Genomic DNA, 25,959 nt, shown 5'->3' on the forward strand with positions numbered 1-25,959 from the left:
TAATCAGCATCTGGCTACTTCCTTTTTAATATGCCTCTGGGTGAGTCTAGGTTGGCCTTTCTTGAATAATGGTGCTAGTATGACCTACATTAGGCTCTCCTCATTCTTGAACCTAGGCTGGTCCTAGGACTGATAGAGAGCAGCCACACCTGTAAGGAGCTTAGCAGGTGAACTCTGAGCTAAATTTCAAGAACACTCCCTGAAGATCGGGCTAGAATTAGTCAGTTTTACAGAGCTGCAGTTCTCCCAGGTATTCCACTGTCAAACACAGCTTCTCAAATGTTCAGACACGATTCAAGAGGGCTGGCAGAAGATGCGGCTCAGTTGCTTCCCACTCACCATCTAACTTTCTCCCTAGCATCCTCTCTGACTGAACTGAAATCCTCGGGAAGTGCCTATAAATACTCCATCTGCTCAGAGTTTTTGCCAGACACCACCTTCCCACTACTGTAGACCAAAATAGTCGTTCTGGGCTTGCCTGACTCTAGGAGCTCTGCTTCATGACAGCTCTGGTGCCTCATGACCATTTGGCTTTGTACAAGGGGATTTCCACTGCCCTTGGATGTCCTTAATGCAATTAGGTTGGAAATAAATGCTGGAAAGAACCTTAGACATAACCCAAGCCACTCTCTAATTATATGAAAATGGGTGGGGCTGGGGTTGTGGCTCAGCAGTAGAGCGCTCGCCTAGCACGTGCAAGGCCCTGGGTTCCGTCCTCAGCACCACATAAAAATAAATAAATAAAATAAAGGTATTAAAAAATTAAAAGAAAGAAAGAAAGAAAATGGGTGCAGTCAGATACATGGGGAAAAAAGGCAGGAAGCAAACCATTTTATTGAGTTCTGAGTACATTCTCCAGAAGTGCTGTGCTAGGTTTTTCAACAAGCTTTCAAAGTAGATAATATGATATTCATTTGTATAGATAAGGACGTTGAAATTCGGGAAATTAAAGAAATTTGCAAAGTCATTCAGCTAACAGGTAGTAGGTCCAGGATTGAATCTGTTTCTAATAAAAACAATAAATCATACATTAAACATTTACAATGTGTTGGACACAGTCTAGCCATTTTGTTTTTATTAGGTAAGAATTACTTCAAAACCCTGAGGTATTATTATTATTATTACGCCCATTGTGCAAGGGAAATTACAGTCAGAGAAGATGAACTTTCCCAAGGTCAAGTTAAGAGATGGCACAGCCTCTGACCTCTAAGAATCAAGTACTGGAGAGATTGGGGGCAGGGCAAATAGTTATCGTCCAGGTGGGTGATAACCAGGCCTGAAAGAAGTATGGGGAGAGATTCACCAGACACTTCCGATGATCTCTGTGGTATCTATATGGAGAAGGTGAGAATGGGAGAGATCGGGAGAAAAGGGAGAGGTGAAGATAATTGTGAATTTTCTTGCATGCTTGGGGAACTAAGTAGATGGTGACACCGTAATTAAGACCTAGAATGAAGATGAACTGGCACTGCATTTACATTCTGTGTTTAAGAGCTGGCATTTATTTAGCTGTTTCTCCAGCTTCACAGTGAAATGCATAAGGAAGAATCATGTGTTCTCATCTTCTACATAAAACTTATTGACAGATAGATAGATTGTAACAAAAACTCTTAACAGAACTCTCAATGGACCCCGACCCTGGCTTATATTCAGGTAAAGGACGAAGGCAATAAATAATGGAAAAATTAGCAAAAAGTACTATAAGAGAGGTAAATAAATGCTTTGGCAGAACATGATGGTGCAGGGTCTAGGTGACAGAGGATTTTGTAAGATATGGAAGATGTTCAATTTTCATTTCAGGTATAATTAATGAATTTTAAGCAAGGAAGTAACATCACATGTTAAAACACCTGGCTCCCCCAATTTTTTTTTTTCAACTTATACTGAATGCCACTACTTTCCAGACAAGACTATGGGAATAAGAGTAGAAGCAAAGAGGCTACTTAGGAGGACCAGAGGCAATGGATGGTGGCTTAGTTATTTGCCGTTTCTCTAACAGAATACTGGAGACTAGATGATTTATAAAGAAGAAGGGTTCATTTGTGCTCACAGCTCTGGAGGGTGGGAAGTTCAAGAGCATGGCACTGGTATTTTCTGGCTTCTGGTTAAGGTCTTGTGCTACATCATAACATGGTGGAAAAGTGGAAGGCAAGTGGGCACATGAAGAAGAGACAGCTTGAGGAATGATCTCACTTCATAACAATCTTCTGTCAGTAATCCAGTCATGCAGGAGAACGAACTCACTTCTAGAATTAACTTAGTCTCACCAGAGAGGCATTAATCTCTTCATTAAGGTGGCATTCTCCTGACCCTAACATCTCTTCAAGGCTCCACCATCTCCCACCACTGTTAAATTCAGGGAGAATTTTGGAGGGTTCAAACCATAGCCAGAGGTAAAGGGAGTGGGTAGAGACTGAAAAATATTTTGAGAGAAGCAAGTGGACCTGTTGATGGAACGGGATGGAGAGAAAAAGGGAGAAGTCAAAGATGACACCTAGGTTTCTAGTTTGAGCAATTGGATAAATAATGTGTCATTTACCAATATCATAGCTACTGTAGGAGGAAAAAAATTCTGAAGGAAAATCATAATCAGACACATATGTGTGTGCATGTATAAGCATGGTACCAGAGCTATTGAAGAGTACATTGGGCTGGGACTTTTACAGTCTGATTTGTGTTACCACTAAAAGCAATAACTTCTGTTATTTCTTGTCCCCCATCCCCCACCCCATCTGCAACTTGGGGATAATTATATCTGTCTTTACTGCTCCACAGGGAAGCTGAGAAGATAAATGAGATAATATATATGAAAGGACTTTGAAGTCTTGGGAAGATAAAAACCGTATACATCCAAGCTATCATTATTATGTCACAGAATGTGTTTATATTTTTCATGTATCTGCTCAAAGTCACAGGGGTCATAAGCATAACACACATTCTTTCCCTTCATGTTCAGTTCTCAGAAATGAGAAAATTAACATGCTTCTCCTTCTCCACTGTCCCTTCCTTATGGTAGTCTCTTGACAGGATTTTCAACTGCAAGTATTTTAAGGATCTGGAAAGAAAGAATAACTAATATAACTCTGGCTGGGTGATTCTTGGCTGATAATGATGATGATATCTTACTTTAATATGGATGTACAGATTGAAAAGAAGCAGGACATTATCTCATCTACTTGTCCAATACCATTCTAAGAATTTTTTTTAACTGTTTGACAGAAAATGGCTCAAGAGATTAAAGAACTTGCCTAAGGCTTCATTTAACAGCCAGAGTGAGTAGAACTAGTAAAAGAGTTGTGTCTTAATCTAGGCATGGTGGCACATTTGTAATCCCAGTGACTCTGGAGGCTGAAGCAGGAGGATTGCAAATTGAAGCCAGCCTCAGCAACATAGTGAGACCCGTGTCTGAATAAAAAATTTAAAAAGAACTGGGGGAGGGGCTGGGCTTGGGGGGGAGGGGCTGGGCTTGGGAGGCCGAGGCAGGAGGATCTCCAGTTTAAAGCCAGCCTTAGCAATGGCGAGGCACTAAGCAACTCCATGAGACCCTGTCTCTAAGTAAAATACAAAAATAGGACTGGGGATGTGGCTCAGTGGCTGAGTGCCCCTGAGTTCAATCCCTGGTACCAAAATAAGTAAATAAGTAAATAAATAAATAGGGCGTATCCTGCTGATTAGAGCCTGGTGGAGTACGCGGATTTTGCCCAGAACGTGTTTGTAGAGGGCCGGTGTGAGTTCGGGAATAAAGAATTGCTGTTTGAATCTACAAGGCGGTGAGTGGCTCGTGATTTTGTGCCCAGCCAGACTGTGGCAATTTCCTAGAGTTGACCTTGTGTGTTGCTCTAACAACAATAAGAGGAGCAGCAAGTGGAAATAAGAATAAAACAAAAACTTGTCTTTTGCTCTTCACTGTAAATACATGATCTACTGTTTCTTCTTTACCTTGGGAATTGATGAGCTGTCCTTAGTATTGCTTGGGGGTAAAGGGTATGACAATGATATGTAAAAGAGAGAGAGGCTTAGAATGATGGAAAGAAAATTGGACTTGGAATCAGAAAAGCTGGGTTGAGTCTTGGTTCAACATTACTTATTGCATGACCCGGGGAAGGAAGATAACCCACTTGAGCTTCAGTTTTAGTAACTATAAAGTCAATGTAACAATCCTTTCCTGTTTGTTGACTAAACTTTCCAGTCAGCCTCATCTTCATCTGCACAGTTCCAGATACAGAACTAGAATGGAGTAAACACTCATTTTCAGAATGGTTTGTTTGCAGATAGATTAAAGCATTCTCCAACCCATCTATTCCTTCTCTTGTCTTTCTCAACTCAAATGCATGTGTACTTTCTCCCTTCTAATGGAGAAGGAAGTGGAGTTCAGACAATATCACTCTCAGCACATTAATCTATTTAGAACAAAGCTGAGGAAGGATGACATAAAAGGTTGCTGTGCGACTTGAATTAATACATGTAAAGTGTTTAGCACAGTGTCTGGCTTGCAGTGAATGATAATTGTTACTTGTTATAATTTTTGCTTACTTAAGTGATCCTCATTTGTCTTGAATGGTTTAGCTATGGCCCTGGCTGGAGACCAGAGGATAATCTGAGACTCTTCCTTAAATTGTCAGTCTGGTTGGAGGCCTGGCATGGATTTCTTGCCAAATCTCTGTAACCCTTTCTCCTTATTTCTGCCTAGTTTCTGCCAACGTTTGAAGAAAAAAAAATATATTTATATATATATATATATATATATATATATATATATGCAAATTAAGTGCAAATAAAATAATAACAACTTTGAGATCAATGACAAAATTTTAACTCGTTTTCCCATTTAATCAAGTCTGAAAAACAAACCTCCAAGCCTGTGGACAGGGCATTTTTCGAAACTGTGCTTCAGAGTTTACAGGTGTGTGCCTGGGGCAACCAAAACAAAGATTACAGTGGTGAAGATGGCTGCCTCCCAGGCTCAGATAAAAGAGGTGCCTCCCAGCGAGCTTCTCGGCGCCAGCCCACCCGAGGTCAGACTTTGAATTCTCCCCGTTTAGGGCAGGTGTTGAGTTTGGGTTTTAAGCTCAGCCCACTGTTCCCCTAGTCTTCCTCCATCCCGATTGTGAGTTTTGGGGTCTGCAATGGTCCAGACTAGCTCGGGGTTGTGGGCGAGGGTGATGCTTGGAGGAGAAATGCCAGGAGGAATCCCGCAACTGGACCGTGGCCCCGGGGCTGTCCCCCACCGATTCAGCACGCCACTCCGGACCTCAGGGGCACAAACACTTCGCTCAGGCCCTACGGACAGTGTCCAGGACTGGGCGAACAGGCGCAAAGCAGAGCGGATCGGTTCCCGCCAGGGCTACTCCCGGCCTTCCTACGACCCAGCCCCTTGTGTCCCGAGCAGACGGTCTCGGGCCGCCGGGCACCGCGGGGCAGGAGGAGGACGCGGTCAGCCCTAGCCCCGGGCTCCTTCCTTCTGCACTCAGCCTCCACTTCCAGCGCCATCTCCCTGGGAGCTCCTTTTTCCAGGCGTGTTTTCCTCCGTGAGAAGGCGTCGGTCCCCAAACCTCCCTCCTCGCTGCTCCCCAGGGATCTGGTTTCCCGGGCCCCGGGCTCCTGCAGCGTCTCCTCAGGCCGCCGCCCCCATCCTGCCCCTGGGTCCGGCGGGGTCGGGCGCGCAGGTAGCTCAGCGCAGGGAGAGCCGCGGCGCCCGGCGCCTCCCAGAGGTGCGGCTGCCGCTCCGGGGGGAGGCGCTGTGGCGCGGGGCCGCCCCCTCGCGCCCCGGGCAACGGCTGCGGGCTGCGGCTCGGCCTCCTTCTCCTCCTCTTCCTCCGCCCTCCTTGGCTGGGAAAGTGGGAGGCGGCGGCGGCGGCGGCGGCGGCGTGCTGTGTGTGCGCGCGTGAGGGGGGCAGCAGAGAGGAGTCTCCCGGTGCCACCGCGGCGTCAGAGACACAGCGAGCGGCGGGCGCGGCGGGGCCGCATCTGCACCGGCCGCGGCGGCCTCTGCGGGGCCGCGAACAAAGAGGAGGAGCCGAGGCGCGAGGTAGGGCGCGCGGCGGGCGCGGGGCCGGGGGACCCGGTGTCGCCAGACCCTCGCCGCGGAGGCGGCGGAGGTCGCTGTGTCCCCCCCCACCCCCGCACTGGTCAGCCTCTGCCCCCTCACCCGCGCTTCTCCTGGGGCCGGCCACCCGGACCTGCGGGAACCGAGCCCGCGGCCTCTCTGCCTTCTCCGGGCAGGAAGCTGCCCGGGCTCCGTGCCGCGGTTTCCCCGGGCGCAGCCCTGCGCCTCAGCTTCCCGGATGGCTTGCTGGCTCTCCCGGGAGTCGCCTCATCTCTGCGGGGCGACAGATCTGCTTCCCAGGGCACTCTGTGGGGCTGAGTTTCGCAACTTAAGGCTGCACGTTTATTTTTAAGTCCTTGAAAACTTCCCGCAGTCGTGTGGGGAATTTTCTGTCCTCAGCCTGACCTGATGGGAGACGGAGGTGAGGCGGTGGGGTGAGGTCCCCGTTCCCGGACCGTCCCATCCGGCCGCGGCCGAGCCCCAGCCCCAGCCCCAGCCCCAGCCCCGGACCGTCCTCTGCCTGCGCCGCCGACACCTGGCTCCGGGGTGTGTCTGCGGCGGGCGGCGCCGCGCCTCCTGCGGGGTCGGGGACTACCTGTGCTCGGCCGCGTGTAAGGGGGCGCAGCCCTGGAGCTCCCCAACCCCTACTTGGTCCAGAACAGCTGTCGGTGCTGCCATCCCAGTCTTTTCACTTCTCACCCCTTTGCTCCTAGGCATTCACATTTACATTTATTTTAGTGGTGGCGGTGCGGGGGGGGGGAGGTGTTGCGTGGAACAGTAACTGGTTTATAAATGCGTCTTCCTGAATGGGCCCCATTTTCATATTATGCTCACAGTTTTCAGCTCAGCATTCCATTGTCGAATTCTTTTGGTGGTAATTTTGCTAGATTTTCTGAATGGGATTAGGACCGGCCGTTCAGAAATCTGTTATCGGAGTTTGTCAACCACCACCACCAAGGGTGCTGTGATGTCTTAGATATTTTCAAGCACATCTTAGTTATATCCTTAAGAATTGTCAGCCTTAAGGTCTTGGTTGGACAAGATTAAACAGTTGTTTTTAAGACAGAGCAGCAACATATGTATTTATTATTGGAACCTTGCCACCAGGGTCACGTGAGGTTTGGTTTCTTAAACGCTGAAATGGCTTAAAAATCGGGAACTTCGTTAGGTTTAAAAGTAATTTCAGGTAGAGGAAACTCAATTGCTTCTGTTCAGCTTCTCCTGTGAGTTGAAGACAGTACTGAGGCAACTTTCAGAGCTGAAAAAATGTTCTTTACTGCATTTCATATACCCTTTTATTTCAGGAATCCTATAAAATAGTTGATAGTCATTTCTGCACAGCAGACTCCTAGATCGCATTAGCAATTAATTCTGAGTTGTTTAAAAAAACCCTGTTTGTTTTTTGATTGTTGACTTTGGAGTTTAGAACCACATTCCAAAGCAAAGCTAAGCCATGCAGAGGAAGCACTTTTGTATACTTTTTTGGTTCTTGGCTCCTCTGAACTTTTCTCCAGATAACACTAATTTTCTCTTTCCTCCTCCTTTCCTCATGACTCTAGAGCAAAGTCTGAAATGGATGTTACATGAATCATTTTAAGAGCTGCATACAACTATGAACATTTCTGAAACCCTTTTCTCAGTAAAGTAGATCAAGATGGATGAATCTGCCTTGTTGGATCTTTTGGAGTGTCCTGTGTGTCTAGAACGCCTGGATGCTTCTGCAAAAGTCTTGCCTTGCCAGCACACGTTTTGCAAACGGTGTTTGCTGGGGATAGTAGGTTCCCGGAATGAACTCAGATGTCCCGAGTGCAGGACTCTTGTTGGCTCTGGTGTTGAGGAGCTTCCCAGTAACATCCTGCTGGTCAGACTTCTGGATGGCATCAAGCAGAGGCCTTGGAAACCTAGCCCTGGTGGGGGCAGTGGGACCAACTGCACAAACGCATTAAGGGCTCAGGGCAGCACTGTGGCTAATTGTAGCGCAAAAGATCTGCAGAGCTCCCAGTGTGGACAGCAGCCTCGGGTGCAAGCCTGGAGCCCCCCAGTGAGGGTGAGTAGCCTGCAGAGGCAATTTGGTAAATAAATGTTGTGGTGACCATATTTTTCTGTATTCTTTAGCTTTATGTTTTCTAAATCAGCTCACTGCTTAAGAAGCTACACTTACTGGAACAGATTGGACATTATACCTCTATACCTTTTTTTCTTTTTCCATCTTGGAATGAGGTAGGATGTAAATAATATAATTTTCTTGTTTTTAAATTTTTTTTCCAGCTAGTCTCTATTGTTTTTTAAGGTATATTTTGGGAAACGACATTTATTCAATGAAATCTAAAATAGCAGTTTTTTTTGTCCCTATTTTAAAATGAAATTTGATATGGTTTTCCCCTTTTTGTGGAGTTGGGAGTCATAATTGTGGGAGTGTGTACATATGCATATTTATGTTGTAAATATGCATGTGGATAGAGCATAAGTAGGAAATCAATCCTTATTTTTTTGTGTTGCTTAGAGTCATTCTCCTGATTTTATGAATGCACAGCACAGAATTTACTGGTTGGAGGAATTCTTAACAAATCATGGCCACAGGTAGTAGAGTTTCGTTGCCATAGCAACAGAATATCACTTAGGACTATGCTGAACCATCTAGCTTTATATTGGGCTTTACAGGTAGTGAAATGAAATATTTCCATCAAAATGATTTTTCTTGGGGTTGGGCTGAAATAATTTTAGGTGAAGTTAAATATTTGCACAGTTGTTACAATTTAAATTTCTAGAAGGTGGAGTGTTCCACATAAATATAAATTGTGTTGCATACGCTAGCTTCCTGATAAGATGGGCTTTTGTCAGTTTTTGCAAAAATGAAAAATGGTCATGGACATCAGATAATGAAAATGGTTCCATTTTTGTTGGAAGAAGCAATTTTGGTAATTGGCCAAACTCGTAAAAATCTACTTTTAGAAAGTAATTAAGCTGGATGAGAATTTTTTTTGAAATGCTGATAGTCAAAATTCAAAATTGACTTTTTTCATTTAATATAGAACTTCCTGTTAGGATAGCATTATAGTATGAATTTATGGATGTGGATATCAGACAACTGCAACTGAGTGGTTGTCCCCTTACCGCCTTCTCAGGCTCATCTTTTTTTTTTTTTTTTTTTAAATCTGTGCTCTACCACTTTTTCTTTTTTTTTTTTTTTTTTGAGAGAGAGAGAGAGAGAGAGAGAGAATGAGAATGAATTTTAATATTTATTTTTAGTTCTCGGCGGACACAACATCTTTGTATGTGGTGCTGAGGATCGAACCCGGGCCGCACGCATGCCAGGCAAGAAGCGTGCTACCGCTTGAGCCACATCCCCAGCCCCTCAGGCTCATCTTTAACAAATGATATAACGTATTTACATCACTGGATGTGAAGTATGTAAACCATTGTTTGGTTCGTTAGAGTACAGTTTCCTCATTTGACTATCAGGTTTCTTTTGATTCATATTTAATTTCCTTTTTTAAAGAACCAGACGAGGTGATATGGCCAGGCATGCCCATAATTCCAGGAACTGGGGAGGCTGAGGCAGGAGGATTGTTAGAAGCCAGTCCAGGCAAGTTGGTGAAACCTTGTCTCAAAACAAAAAATAAGAAAAAAAGGACTGAGGATATAGCTTAATGGTAAAGTGCTTCTCTTGAATGAAGGAGACCCTGGATTCAGTCACCAGTTTAAAAATCAAAAACAAAACAACACAACAACAAAACAACAACAACAACAACAACAACAATACACACACAGATAGAGAAAACTCTGGGTTAGGGAAGCTTTCCTTATCTGGAGCCCACATGTTGTGAAATTGACCTGCTTACAGCTTTCCTTTTTACCTTTATTTTTTGACTACCTTGATTAGTGTATATGGATTCATGAATGTTTTCACCTCAGAACTAGTGATCAAGTGATAATTTCTAAGACTCTGGACCCTGGTTGCTTACCTTAATGAAGGGGTAGATTTGCATCTTAGTAGAGGTTTTGTTTCCCTCTTAATTAGACAGAGAAAACATGGCTTCTGGCTGTGAGGAGGAGTGTCTTGGTTGTTGACACACCATACCTGTTGTGCAGAATGTGTTGAGTGTTTGATCACTGATAAAAGGGAATTTCACTGCTAAAAAGGAGAGGCTGAAGCATTCCACTTAATGTCCATTAAATTTTAAGTTTTCTTTCTAACATAAAAATTGACCATTTAATGCTATTTAAGTGAAAGAGCTGAACTGCTGTATTCCTAAGATTGAACTTCACTTTTCTTAGGTAAGTTGTTTGGAGATTTTGATCATGTTGTTGTTATTTTTCTGGCATATGTGATTTTCCTAATTTGCTTTCATTTTTTTCTTTGGCATGAGACAAATTACTTGCCAAAAAGCTGAACTGAACCTGAGCCTTATAATTCATGTGAAACAGTTGAGGTGACTCCAACAGATGTGTCTGTTACTACTACTACTGGTGGTTGGGTTGAAGCAAATGATAGAGTACTTATCAAAAGAACAACTTTTTTTTTTCCCCCTCTAGTTACTCTTCAGCATTTACTGGTATCTTTTGCTTGCAAGTATTCAGAATAACCAAGGCTACCCATATGCTCCAAGCACCTGAAAGTAAATAATATCTCTAGAACATACTCCTTTTAAAAGAAAGAATTCTGTAACATACAGCCACGTGGCAGTGTAATACACTCTTTGGGACACTTCCCTGAGGTGAGCCAGGGTAATAAATCCCAAACGTGCATCCTCCTCCCTCAGATGTTCTGACACAACCAAATGGTGCCGTGAGCCTGTTTCCACATGTTGTGCAAAGCTGAAAGTGATAACATGTGGAATGTTGCTTGAGTTTACTAGTTATGTTCTGTGTTACATTAGATTGTGACCATGTGGCTTCCTCATGCATTTAGCCAGGGTAGATTGAATGTTATCAGCAGATCTGAACATTTCCAATGTGTGACACACATCTTGTTCCCAGAATTTTAGTGTTTCCTGTCTAATATGAAGAAGAGAAGAAAGAGTAAGTGTTAGATTGGAATCACCATGGGATCTGACAGTTCTTTACCTGGAATAAAGAGTTCTTATTGGTTGGTTGTTGGCTAGAGTCAAGCAGCAGAATGAGCCATAGGGAGAAGGAGATGGCAGATACATACTGTTTTAATGCACTAAACCAGGTGCCTGTAGAACATTGTTGTCTATCTAATCCTCTCTCTATATATTGTGTGTGTATGTGTGAATGATGAAGAACATATTTAAGTAGTTCCTATAGAATTGTGACCTAATAGAATAAATTTCTGCTTTCAATGTGTAATTCCATTGGCTTGAGATCTACTAATATCTGTACATGTGTTCGTCCACCAAGATATCATTACCTAATGATTTTATACTGTCTCCACCTCAATGTGAATTTATTCAACAAAAATAGATCACATGACCACTGATTCACACTAATTTACTTTTCACTTGGTTCTTTATTTTATTTAACAAGTATTTATTAAGCGCTTATTAGGTGCCAAATTCTACACCAGCTGGATAGGTAATGATGGACAGACCAGAGGTAGATTCTGCTGATGAACTTTCTTTTCTTTTTTGCAATGCTCGGGATCAAACCCAGGGTTTTACTCATGTTAGGCAGGTGTTCTACAGCTGAGCTACATATATCCCCAGCCTATTTCACATGAATTTTTATGTATGTATGTGTGTATGTATGTTTGTGGTGCTGAGGATCAAACCCAGTGCCCCACACATGCTAAGCGAGCACTCTACCACTGACCCACAACCCCAGCCCTGCACATGAACTTTTGAGTGCGTGGTCAGTCTCTCAGGAGAGAATTAATAACATAGCAATTCAGATATGTAACTAAAGTTGTTAAGTCCTATGACAGAGAGGAAGAGGAGCCCATAGGAGAAGGATCTGTGTTTCATGTGAAAATAAATGTGTAGCCCTTGGTGGTTGTGCATGCCTGTAATCCCAGCAGCTTGGGAGGCTGAGGCAGGAGGATCACCAGTTCAAAGCCAGCTCCAGCAACTTAGCAAGACCCTATCTCTAATTAAACAATATATAAAAGGGCTGGGGATGTAACTCAGTGGTTAAGCACCCCTGGATTTAATGCCTAGTGACCCCTACCCTTCCCCCAGAAAAGTGTATGTGTGGGGGTCTCAAAATTTTCTGTGAGGAAGAGGTGTTAAGTAAGATCTTAACAGTGAAATGATGTTAATTTTGTGAGTGGGGCTGGACTGGAGAAGGGAAGAGCATTCAAAGACCTTGACCTATAGCAGGAGGGGCTTGACTCCTAGGAAGAACTGACAGAAGGTGAGCCGTGAACTGAGCAAGCTGCAAGCTGCAGGAATAGTTAAAGCCAAGCCTCAAGTCTGTTAACCTACAAGGCATTAAGAACCACCACAAGGGGTGGTTAAGGGCTAAATGGGTGCCAGAGAAGTCAGGACTCTTCACTTGGGATTGGAAAGGTGGATCATAGGGATTGGGATGATGAGCAGAGATTTAGAACTGACCTGGGATTGGAGCTTGGAGTCAAAGGATTGGGACAGAGGAAGGGTAGAGAAATCTAAATATGAAGGAACATGGGTGAAATTCCCTTTTCCCTGCAAGCACCATGTATGCTTTCATTTCTTCATAGCCACAATCTCACCTCCTTTCCTTTTTCCAATTTCTTGCTCTTATGGGCTGAAATGTGTCCTTCAAAATCCTTCTTATTGAAATACTTATCCTTGATACCTCAGAATATGGCTCTGTTGGAGATGTGGTCTTTAAAAAGGTGGTTAAGGTAAAATGAGGTCATATGCATGGACCCTAATCCAAGATGACTAGTCCTTATATGAATAGAAGATCAGACAAGAGAGGGGAGACCATGGGAAGACAGGTGGAGAAGATGGCCATTTGTAAGCCGAGGAGAGAGACATCAGAAGAGCCCTGCCAACATCTTGATTTCAGACTTCCAGGCTCTAGAATTGTGAGAAAACAGATTTCTGTGTTGTTGAAGCCACACAGTCTGTGGTTCTTTGTGACGGCAGCCACGGCTGACTGTGCATGCTTCTAAAGATCACCCCCTTGAGTGGCCTCTTGATCCACTGCCAGTCCCTTCAGTCCTTGTTTCCCACAGAGACCTGTGGTGGCCTAACCCATCTGTGTCTTTTCTTCTGAGGTGGAATACCCTTGGGAAGCAATTCAGACCCTCCTACCCACCGCCACTGCCCAATTGCCTGTTAACAATTTCATAAAGTAGAAAGGAATGCTGGAAGAAAATGAGGCTTATATGACAAAGTTTTGGAGGAAAGGGACAAAAGAGTAGAGAACTCTTGCTAATCTCCCGTCTTGAACCAACTGGATTCATCCCTAATTGGAGTCTGATGAAGTGCTTTGCGGGACGTACTGTTACTGGTGAAGATCTCTCAGGCTCAGTTCTATGCCATGATCTATACAATGCCAGGACAGGTGGCATCAGTGTGTGTTTTTGTTCAGAAAGTTTGCATTCTGGGGAGGCAGAATGCACAAGAAATGCAAATAAGGCAGCATATTGTGTAGCTCCAACTGGTGGAATAAGGTAGAGAATGAGTCCACATAATGAAGTTTGTGCTGAGTGCTCCCGGGATGAAATGTACAGTTCAGAGTAGAGTAGAATGGACAGAACAAGCCTCCCTCAACTGTGGAAGGATTAGTACCAACACTGTCAAAGAAAGGATGTCTGCATAGATGGGGATGAGGGTCTATATTAACTCATATTGGACCTACGTATGACATTTAATGTGGTAGTTTGGTTGAGGGAGCTGTTTTGTTGTTTCAGAATGAATGAATTGAAATAGGAAAGTTGAGTCTTTTTGGACAAATAACATTTGTTGCAGATATTCTTGACCTTGTACTTTATTCCTTTCATCCTGGACCCCTATTCCAGGGCTCATGTCTGTTTTACCCCTGAGCTTTATAGTATTCTTAAGTCAGACTTAGTGGTGACATCTCTGGTGTCAGGCTTTGATCTATCTATCTATCTATCTATCTATCTATCTATCTATCTATCTATCTATCTATCTTTTTTCCTTTTGCCCCCTACTGCCCCTTTTTGTGATACTGGGTTGAATCCAGGTCCATGCTCCTGCTCCAGCCCCAGGCTTTGTCATCTTGAGTGGGGTAGAAGACAGGAATGGGAAAGGGAGACTGAGGTTCACACTCCATGGTAATTTAAAAAGAGAAATGTTTTATAACTTTTTTTTTGATATAACCCTTTTTGTGTAACCATAGTCATATATATCTCCCAACTCCCTCTTGGAGGAGAGTAGTATTTAAAAAAGGGAAAGAATGTAAATTTCAAAAGGAATACATAAAAGTATTTTGGTTGTAAACAATATTCAACATTATAGATGTATATGTTATTAAGAATGTATATAACTTCTATATCTTTTCATATATAGTTATATGTGTACGCATATAGTATTTTGGTTTTCTTTTATATAAATAGAACTTCATACGAGGCTTAGTTGGTGACTTGCCAGCTCCATTGCAGAGAGCTTGGAGGTATACAAGTGGGGGCTGGTGGGCCGAGTTAGGTTCATCTTTGACTTTTCAGAACCCTTTGTAGTGTCTGACACGTAGTATACACTCACAAGAGGCTTGCTAAGTGAATGAGTGAACCACTCCTCACTTCTAGGGACCCTAAGCTACACATTCTCTCAATATTTTAACCTTTTTTTGGTGCTGTTTCCTCACAATCTTTTTTTTTTCTTTTTTAAAGAGAGAGTGAGAGAGGAGAGAGAGAGAGAGAGAGAATTTTTTAAAATATTTATTTATTTTTTTTTTAGTTCTTGGCGGACACAACATCTTTGTTGGTATGTGGTGCTGAGGATCGAACCCGGGCCGCACGCATGCCAGGCGAGCGCGCTACCGCTTGAGCCACATCCCCAGCCCCTCCTCACAATCTTTAAAATAGGGATAACACTTAGCCTATTAATAGATTCTTATGGATAATGAGAGAATTGATGTACACATACTTGGAAGATTGTAAAGACTATGTAAATTGATGTATAATAATAATTATTATAAAAGTAGTTATTGGGGTGAGGTTGTGGCCCAGTGGTAGAGCTTTTTCCTAGCATGTGTGAGGCACTGGGTTTGATTCTCAGCACCACATATGAATAAATAAATAAATAAAATAAACGTTCCTCAACAACTAAAAAAAATTTTTAAAAAAGTAGTTATTGTCTTCCTCACAAAGGAGTATAATTTTTGGGTGGTGAGAACATGAGTAATTGATAAGAAATGATAATAAATTGGATATAGTGTTTTGATGTAGAGCTACCCAGAATGGGAATGTGAGCTTAGTTCTTTTTTTTTTTTTTTGGGTACTGGGGATTGATTCCAGGGATCCTTAACCACGAAGCCACATTCCCCAGCCCTTTTTATATTTTATTTAGAGACATGGTCTCACTAAGTTGCTCAGGGTCTTGCTAAGTTGCTGAGGCTGGGTTTGATCTTGTAATCCTCCTACCTCAGACTCCAGAGGTGCCGGGATTACAGGTGTGCACCACCGCACCTGGCTTGTGTTCTTCTTTTATATGACTGGCAGTGTGGTAGGTTTGTTTACACCATTACCAACTACATGTGAGTGATGTTTGCAGTGTGACATTATGACAGTTTCGATGTCACTACATGATGGGAAGTTTTCAGCTCCATTATCATCTTAGGGGACTCTAGTTGTATATGCTGTCCGACCTTGACTGAAACAATTGCACGTCACTGTGTATCACGGTTGCTCCAGCCCTCTTTAAAAAAAAATTTTTTTTTCCTTTGGGTGACTGAAGGAGAGAAAGAAGAGAAAAGATTATTCAGTTGTTGCCAGCTGGGCAGGGAAAGGGAAAATTAGGGGACAAGTGTCCACCTTGACCCTGTCTTTAGCTACAGCTCCTCACCCGGCTTCTGCATCATCAGGTGCATCATCAAGTTCATCAGGTGCTGAACTTCACAGTTCCTGTCTCCCAGCCGTCTGCTTCCTTGCAGCTGTGGTCTGTATGCCAAGTGGTTGAAAGGGGAGCGTGGAGGAGAAGGGTCCTTTTCCTTCCCTCAGTTGCTTTCCCAAATTGCTCTTTTTGCCCCCTAATTAGTTAATTGTCTCAGTGGAGGGGAGGAATCAAAGCAGAGGTCCAATAGGTGCATGGAGTGGGGGCAGTCCTCAATGCCTGCCTCTCTTCTTCTGTTGTCCATTATCTCTTCCTCAGCCTCCCAAGGTCCCCTGGCTCCCCTTGGCACAACTCCATCCTTTAACTCTCTCAGCTCTCTCAGGGAGAATGCCTGCTTTGCCGCACAGACGCTCGCTCCATTTATTAATCCTTCCCCTCTCCGGTTTTGAAAACCCAAGACAATATGTGAAGATCTTTTGATCTTGAGGCCAGAACACAAATAATTTTGCAGTTCACTCTGTAGCAGGGTTGTTCACAAGGATCCATGAGTGTGGCAATCTAGTCCACCTAGTGAGGTGTCCTCAAGGTAGAAATACTACACATGGCGACGGAGGGGGGAACATAGATAGCAGGCAAGCCTCGTTTGCATGGAAGCAGAGTGTAGTGAGGGGTACTTAGGGTAGGAATTGAGTGATCGGAGATAGGTTTGCCGCTAAGACTCCCTTACTTGGGAACTTAGAAGCCCTCTCCTTCCCCCAGATTTAGCAGGAGGGATATGTGTATCTCCTCCCCACACCCCCACTTGATTTTTTTTTTTTTTTTTTTTTTTTTTTTTGTTTCAGGGACTTCTGAGAGTAGCAACCTTAAAAAAATATGCTGAGCCCTGGCTACCCTTCACGTGGGTCCCTTTCCAGCCTATGTGCTTGCCAATGCCTAGTCAAGAGGGTGGTTGGTAGCAGTTGTTTCATGAATGGCGACATATGGGTAGCTGTAAACACAGCCATTTTAAAGATAGATGTGTGAGTGGGCTCTTTCAGGGTAGCTGGGAAGGGAATGGAGGTGCCATTTCAGATGGCTGACAGTAGCAGTGAAGTAGTAGATTATTTGTGTTGTGAAACATGGAAAAAGTGAGCAGTAGGAGGATGTGCAAATGAATTTTTAAGTTACATTAAATATAGTGCAGAAAGACATGGCTGTCAAGTTTGAGCGTTTTTCTGTTAGCCTCAGGAAGTAAATTCTTTAACGTTTTTTTTTTTTTTTTGTGGGGGGGTTAAGGAAAAATTGTTTTGAAATGATGAACAGAAGTGAGTTTTCATTATTTTAAAATGTAGTGAGTGGTCCTAAGCAATGAAGAATTACACAGAAATGAAAATGGGGTTTGCCGTAGGATATTCCGTGTGCAGTTATGATTTAGGTAAGGTTCCCCCAAAGTAATACCATAGCAATAGAGTAAGAATACCAATGTAGGATCCAGACAGCCCTGGCATTTGTGTAAGATCCCTGGAAGTTGGTGTGAGCCCTAGTGTTTTAAAGTTGAATGTTACGTATGTAACAAGGGGATTTTATTTCCTGTACTGCTAAAGATACTCCTCCATTTTAAAAGTATATATCTGCCTGGTGTTTAAATCTGTAAGGAACAAACAGTGAACACATATTAGCTCAGCATATGTGAGGCCTTGGGTTTGAATGCCATCACTGCAAAAAACACACAACAAACAGGCAAAAACACCAAAACCAAAACAAAAACCAATTGAACACCTAGATTAAACATTAATAAATGTAATAAAATTAAATTTCAAACGTTAAATTTTCATTATCTGCTCAGACTACTCAAGATAACATTTAGTTAGCAAATCTTTCATTTTTTTTTGCTCCATTATAAAACGTGTTTTTTTAAAAGAATTTTTAAGTAATAAATAATATATTTATTTTATTGATTTATTTTTATGTGGTGCATAGGATCGAACCCAGTGTCTCACACGTGGGAGGCAAGTACTCTACTGCTGAGCCCCAGCCCCAGCCCCAGCCCCAGCCCCATAAAACTTAGGTTTTAAGCACAGCTTTTGATCGCCATCTCTTCCCACAGTTGAACACAATTGAAGAGCTTACATCTATGAGGCTAAATATTTTTGCCATTTTTGAGAGGCCTAATTATTTTCATTCATGTCTTGATTGTACTAGTCGTGACACTTTTTTTTTCCTTTTCTCATTTTTATGAAGTGCAGAATATTAGAAGATATTGAGGCTGTTTAACACTGTTGCACCAAGGCTGTGATGTTGCTGGAACTGAAGTGTCGGTTGAAAGGCACCGTCGTGTGACAGCTTGAAATGTTTATATATCACCTATTTGAAGAAAGTCCAAATCTGTCATCAGAAAAACATTGGGTCTTAATGTGTGAGGCATGAGAATGTATCGTGTGCAGAATTGAAGATCTCCTAGACGGTGGAAAGAGTGAGGAGACCTAGTTTCCAGACCTGGCTTTGTGCTGTAGGCCAGTGCTTTCTCTTCGGTAGGCCTGAGTTGGTTTCTTTATCAAATGAGGCTTACCTGATGTCAGAGTTCTTTGCAGCCCAGAAATTTTATGCATAGTTACCCTAGCAAAAGCCAACTTTGATACAGACACTTAGAATAAACTGAGTTTGGTATCTCGATATCATCTTGGTAGGATGAGACCTGAGTCTCGCCAGTCACCCTTGGGCAGCAGTCGTCTGCCTCTGCTGGCCCTTAAGCCCACACCATGCTTGCCATGAAGCCTTCAGATGAATTGGGAGAAATTCTGTGCTTTTTTTATTTTTTAAATATATATTTTATTTAGCGAAAGGGTTTTGCTGAGTTGCTTAGCGCCTCACTAAATGGCTGAGACTGGCTTTGAAATCTCCATCCTCCTGCCTCAGCCTCCCGAGCTGTTGAAATGACAGGCGTGTGCCACTGTGCCCAGCTCTGTGGAGTTTGGAAGTGAGCCAGGCAGAGGAGTGAGGACAGTTTAGAGGCCTGATTTAAGTGCAGGCACAAGTAGGGTTGGTTTGCTTCATCTGCCCACCGTGATCTACCTCCGTTCTGCATGAATATTATCCTTGTGTAAAATTGTCACCCTCTGAAATCCCCGCAGTCAGATCCTGTCCTATTAAGCTGTTGCACTGGAGCCTAATCTCCCAACATCTGAGACTGGGGGACACATTCGACCCTAGCAGCAGGCAACTAAGTTTCTCTGGGGCCAGTAATTCTGGAGGAGGCAATTCTAGTGGGAGTAACCCTGAAATTTCTCCTCCACACTGGGGCATGGTGGACAGGGATGCTGTTGGAAATCTTGCAGAGTCAACAGAAGTAAGCCAGGACTGTCAGGCAGACGGGGCCATATGGTCACCCTCACTAAGGATAGCATGGGTAAGCCCAGAATACAGAGAAAGGTTTCATCAAGCATAGGGAAGATGCCAAAGAATACAAAGTCTTTTCAAAAAAAATTTCAGGGGAAATGCAGAGCATTCGACTTCTTCCTGAATACTTCTTTTTGTCTACTTGGTGGTTCCTACTGCACAGAAAATGTGATACAGAGAAAAGGTGGGGGCTTAGCATCAGGAAGAGTTTCTCTATTTCTTGTTTTATATGTGGCTTTGGGCAAGGTACTTCCTTCCTTAATTTCTTCACTTATAAAATGATGGTGATTGTTTTCCAAGTCCATAAGGAACCCTCAGTGTTCAGTACCTAGTAGTTGCTTAATGAACATTGATACTTTCAGTTTTCACTAGAAATTATGACTTTTAGTATCACATCGCAGCTATGTTTAATAAATGGCATGTGTGTGTTGGGGGTGGGTGGGTCCTGGTAATTTAATTAACCAACACCTACAGTGTTAATGCTGTAGGACATTTCATACTATTTAAATAGCCAACTTAAGCATTTGGTAACCAGGCAGTTTATAAGTTGGAAACTACAAATTATATTAGATATGTAGTTTAGTGTTGGTTCTACCACTGATTATAGTGTGATACTGGTTAAATCAGCTTTTGTGCACTTAATCTGTAACAGACAATGGTAAGCAATATTATCTCTAGTACCTCATCTTCCTCTCTTATTCGTGATATCTGGCCAGTGGAATTCATCATGTACCATCTGTGACTGTTTTTATCCTCTCTTCCTCCCTCCCTATGTAGGAAAATAACAGTTCAAAGAGTTTAATATACATATTTTTTTTGACTTAGTTCTTTCTTTAGTATTGAAAAGACTTAGTTCTCTATGTTAGTCATCTCCCCCTTACTGTGACAAAATGTCTGAGATAACTAGTTTAAAAGAGGAAAAGTTTATTTCATGGTTTCAGAGGTTTCAGTCCATAGTTGCTTGGCCTTGTTGCTTTGGCTCTGTTGTGGCACAGTACCTCATGCTCTTGCCATCACATGGTGTGGTTGAGGAGTCTGTTCATGTCATGGTGAGAGAGAGAGAAAAGAGAAGAGGGGAGGAGAAAGGAGAGGAGAGGAGGGGAGAAGGGGAGGCAAGGATGTGGCCTCAGGGACCTGACTTCCAGTAGGCTCCCCAATCTGGAGGCCAAGCCTTCAACACATGGCCTTTGGAGAACGTGAAGGATCCAATCTACAGCAGTACCTAAGACTTTCTGTAAGGGAAATTAGGTGTGTGTTGCAGTGCAGCTCTAATTTTTAAAAATTAATGTTAGGAAGGATTCTCATGCCCTCATATGGTGTTTGAATGCCACTCATATGAGTGCATATGTATATGCATATACATACACATGTATACAGATGAGGGAGGGAGAGAAAGGATGTATCCCTCTGTGTATGTTGTGTTTTAGTCATTTGTTTACCTTTTCCACCCTTCCCCATCTTTCCTGCTACTTTTATAGTATTAAGCTTATGTTGTGTAAATGTTATTGGTCAGTTTGTTCATGTTGTGACTCTTTTTATGTCTCTTTGATCTAAAACAACTGGTTGTGTTTTTTAATTGACTAAAACCATTTCTGATTTTAGTCGTGTGTATAAACAGATGCATTTATTTAACTGACAACTCTTTGATGAATTTCAGAAATGCAGCAATGGTCAGGAAGGAACCTTGCTATGCTTCAGCTTTCAATGGTTTTATTTATTTTTTTTAAATGAGCTTCTAATTTATGTTAAATCACGTACTGATTTTATAGGGTAAGAAAGGACACTGGGTGAACATTTTATGAAAACCGTCATTTACTGTATTTTAAAAAAGCGTTCTTAAGGATATTTCAAAGCTTTTGGCAACTTATTTAATGCCTTTTGGTCTTTTTAGCCAGGAAGTTTTCATTTTGTATCAAATATAAATCCCTGTCCTGGCAATTTAATCTCCTTCCACGTCTCATCCCATGTTAATGGAAAGAGAAGTGCTCCCTGGTCCGCTCTTCTTCCTGACCTTGCAGGCTATTGTGCAGCCCCGACCTCCTCCCTAGCCATCTTTTATCTGAGCTAAATAACTGTGTTTGCTTTCCCTGTCCTCTCAGGACTCATTTCCGAACATTTTAATCATTTCAGTCACTCTCCTTTGGACGCTCTCCAGCTCTTGCTCATCTTGCTGGGGTTCAGGTCCTGAAGAGCTCTTAGCGTGGTAATCAAGTTCTGAATAGGGCTTCGTGTTGTGCAAGGGCCATCACGTGACCCTCCTGAGCATGCTGCTTGTTTTTACCTCTGGTTTTGCCTTCCTTTAAAAGTAACCCACTACACTGCTGATTCATACTTTAGTTCAACTTCGGATTTTCTCTTTAATTTTCTTCCATCTTTTACTTGAGCGCTTATAGTTTTTACCACCTTCCCAATTAAACTGCCTCCTGCTGTTTCTGTAATCCTTAAGGCAGTGGCAGTAATTTGCAACTATTAACAGGAAATCAGAAAATGTCAATCCAAATGTTATTTCTTTAATAAATGTTTGTAATGATATGGATGTTTGATCTTAAACACATATATAGCTTGTCTATTTTTTTAAAATATAAATATACATATTTAGATTTAAATATGTGTATATATATATATATATATATATATATAGTAGTTATAGATGGACACAATGCCTTTATTTTATTTATTTTTTTTTCTTTTTTATTGGTTGTTCACAACATTACAAAGCTCTTGACATATCATATTTCATACATTAGATTGAAGTGGGTTATGAACCCCCAATTTTACCCCAAATGCAGATTGCAGAATCACGTCGGTTACACATCCACAATTTTACATAATGCCCTATTAGTAATTGTTGTATTCTGCTACCTTTCCTATCCCCTACTATCCCCCCTCCCCTCCCCTCCCATCTTCTCTCTCTACCCCATCTACTGTAATTCATTTCTCTCCTTGTTTATTATCCCGTTCCCCTCACAACCTCTTATATGTAATTTTGTATAGCAATGAGGGTCTCCCTTCATTTCCATGCAATTTCCCTTTTCTCTCCCTTTCCCTCCCATCTCATGTCTCTGTTTAATGTTAATCTTTTCTTCCTACTCTTCCTCCCTGCTCTGTTCATAGTTGCTCTCATTATATCAAAGAAGACATTTGGTATTTGTTTTTTAGGGATTGGCTAGCTTCACTAAGCATAATCTGCTCTAGTGCCATCCATTTCCCTGCAAATTCTATGATTTTGTCATTTTTTATTGCTGCATAGTACTCCATTGTGTATAGATGCCACATTTTTTTTATCCATTCATCTATTGAAGGGCATCTGGGTTGGTTCCACAGTCTAGCTATTGTGAATTGTGCTGCTATGAACATCGATGTGACAATGCCTTTATTTTTATTATTATTTTTTTTTTATGTGGTGCTGAGGATCCAACCCAGGGCCTCACACATGCTGGGCAAGCGCTCTACCACTGAGCCACAACCCCAGCCCCACAGCTTGTCTATTACATTGATTTTGAGTGTTCTCTGCCCACATGTGGTATTTAATTGTTTTCTAATTGTGTTTTAGTTTTGCCTTCCGTACCAAAATATAAGGAATTTAAGAATAGGAGCAAATCTTTTTATACCTTCTTTTTGTCACGCGTGTGTGTTTGCACATACGTTTGTGCTGGGGATTGAACCCAGAGTTTCACCCATGCTAAGCATGTGCTCTACCACTGAGCTATACCACCCAGCTCTTTCTGTTCTTTACTGTGGTAAAAGTATTAAGTATTGGGTTAGGTATCTGCTATGTATGTATGTATGTATGTATGTATATACCAGGGATTTAACTCATAGGGCACTTAACCACTGAACCATATCCCCAGCCCTTTTTAATTTTGTATTTTGGGACAGGGTCTCACCAAATTGCTGAGGCTGGCTTTGAACTTGTGATCTTTCTGCCTCTGCCTCCTGAGCTGCTGGGATTATAGGCATGTACCATCATACCTGGCTTCATTAACTGTTCCTTGACGGAATTGGTGAATGATTGCTCATCTTCCAGAATATCATGATTCATTAGGACACATTCATATCTTCATAAGTGAGAGTGCCTAACCACACGTACATTTTTAGTGAGCTTAATCCCAAACATTTTTCTGTTATTTAAGTCAGCAATGAAAGTATTACCCAAAGACTTCATAAACCCTCATGAAACTTGACTATAATTGGATCCTGAATAACAATTCTCCTGAGAATGGCTCTTGAAACATTTGTGTTGCACCCACCTTGGTGGTCTAGAAATCATGTTTTCCTAGTTTATTAGAAAAAAATGTTCTGTTGAGTTGATTCAAAAGCCTTATAAAAGTTAAAATATGTGATCTGTTATCTCCTGTTCCCAGGCACATCATCCTGACATTGAGGAAGATGAAATAGACTAAAGGGAATTAACTGTCCAACAGTCATGTTGATTTTTACCAAACACCTTGTGATTTCTTTGCTTGCAAATCTATTTTTGGAATGAGAATGTTAAATTTAATAAAGGCCTCTGTTTTGATGCAGATAATCTATACACTAATTCCTGTGCTCAGTAATCCTGTGGATGGTCAGAAGCACAAGTAATGCTGTGGTTAGCAATAGCACCTCCTCATTTTAAATCCCACGAGAAGCAACATGCACATTCAAAATTAAATTAAAATTCTTGAGAATGAAGCGGAAAGAGGGAAGAAAAGGGCAGTTAGAAGAATAAATTAGTCCCTAGGGATCCTTTCCAATTCTCACATCATAAGCCAGCCAGCTGTGATATGAAACATGACAGGGGCCCATGGCTCTCTGGTGCAGATACCTGCAAGGCTGATTCTCTATGATTGTTAATGTATCAACTGTTTAACTATATGCATAGAAATACCTTGAGTTATTACTTCTCCTGGGAGAATAAGCTATCTGATACCTACAAATCAGGAACACTAGATCTACGTATCATTTGCATTATAGATTAAAGAGAATGGCAAATTTCTAGGAGAATTTAAGAAACATGTTGTGCTGTGGTTTCTAGGTACGCTGCAAATGAAGAGCTTTGTGTGGAAGGAGTGGGAATTCTATCATGATATAATCAACCCATCTGTAACTGTCTATAACTGTGGGTGGTTGCCAGTTTAGAATTAACTTGCCTATGTTCAGTGATATATATTGAAATTTAGAGTATATGGAAAAAGAGTTCATGTTTTGCTCATAAATGCATCAGTCCCTCAACACATTTATTTTCTGTGCTTGGACTGAAAGGTCACCATTCCTTGGCAGTATTACCAGGCATACTGGGATAGTAAGCCAAAGAACAGAATAGGTCGGTCAAAGATAAATTGAGGCAAAAATTGATTTGTAATTAGGTACTTAAAATCAATTTTCCTAGTCATTTAAGTGTTACTTGACAGTTGTACTGAGTTGGCTAATTATTAGCAACCATGTACCAGATAATACAATCTGCTCATTTGGGAGTAATTAGACTGCAACTATCTATCAGTAGCTTTTGGTTGAAGATGTAGCTATTGTATAGTTTGATAGCAGAATCACTTTAATGATCATAAAAACATTTAAAAGCTGATTTTATAGAACTCTGTATATCTGAGTCCAGAGAGTCATTTCTTTTTGGTATTTGGGATTGAACCCAGGGGCACTTTACCACTGAGCTACATTCCCAGCTCCTTTTATTTTTTCTTTTGAGACAGGGTCTCACTAAGTTGTTTAGGGCTTTGCTAATTTTCTGAACTTGTCCTTGAACTGGTGATCCTCTGGCCTCAGGCTCCTGAGTGGTTGGGATTATAGGTGTGTATCACTGTAGAAAAGTGAATTCTTTTTTTAAACATTTTTTTTAATATTTATTTTTTAGATGTAGATGGACACAACACTATGCCTTTATTTTTTATGTGGTGCTGAGGACCAAACCCGGGTCCCGCCTGTGCTAGGCGAGCACTCTACCGCTGAGCCACAATCCCAGCCCCCAGAAAGTTCTTAACACAGTATCTTGGGGAGAAAAATGTAACTAAATGTTTGTAATCTTGAAAGAATGAAGTAATATTTTAGCAACTCTGTGTTCTATTGGTTTCATGGCATCTACATTAGTCATGAATGAATTCACTTGTTCTCAAAGAACTTGTTTTGCATTGATATCACTGTTTGAAAAAGGAAGTGGTGATAAATTTCATAAACTGGAAAACGTAACATGTTCTAAAATGTGAAAATGGAATCCCTCTGCACTGTGGCCTGCAATGTGGATTTAATTGCTTTTCCCTATCACATCTCATGTGGACAGCATACCAGGGCCTTACCCTTGTAGGCATCCAATCTGCCCTTTACAGTCTCTAACTGATAAATACACTTATTTGGCACAAACACATATGATCAAAGGTGATCTGAACAATACATTGTTTTGATTAATGATTGCACAAGGCCTTTTTTTTTTTTCTTTAACGTTTGGACAAAGAATGATACCACAAAACAGTTTTTGTTAATAAAATAAATAGAGGTTAAAGAATGGGATGGTTTCTGGTAGGCTGTGCAGCCCTAAATCATTCAAAAGTAATGAAGCAGTTTTCTGAAACAGATTGTGTTTCCTTAAGAAGGAAGCCACCTTTGTTCCATGTCACTGATGCATTCCTTATAGGTGAGGTC

At 41.9% G+C, this 25,959-nt stretch overlaps 1 protein-coding gene across 1 annotated transcript in view; it reads left to right on the forward strand.

Annotated features, from left to right (window-relative positions):
* Positions 1 to 5,855: 5,855 nt before the first annotated feature.
* SH3RF1 (SH3 domain containing ring finger 1) overlaps positions 5,856 to 25,959 on the forward strand; it is a 167,684-nt gene continuing 147,580 nt past the window's right edge. Inside the window, exons 1-2 of the mRNA XM_081269023.1 lie at positions 5,856 to 6,028; positions 7,606 to 8,093. Of these exons, the coding sequence (XP_081125149.1) occupies positions 7,701 to 8,093 (393 nt within the window). The 5' untranslated portion in view covers positions 5,856 to 6,028; positions 7,606 to 7,700. The remainder of the gene's footprint in view (positions 6,029 to 7,605; positions 8,094 to 25,959) is intronic.

This window comes from Spermophilus citellus (genome assembly GCF_964194105.1).
Source record: "Spermophilus citellus genome assembly, chromosome: 16".
NCBI classification, from domain to species: Eukaryota; Metazoa; Chordata; class Mammalia; order Rodentia; family Sciuridae; genus Spermophilus; species Spermophilus citellus.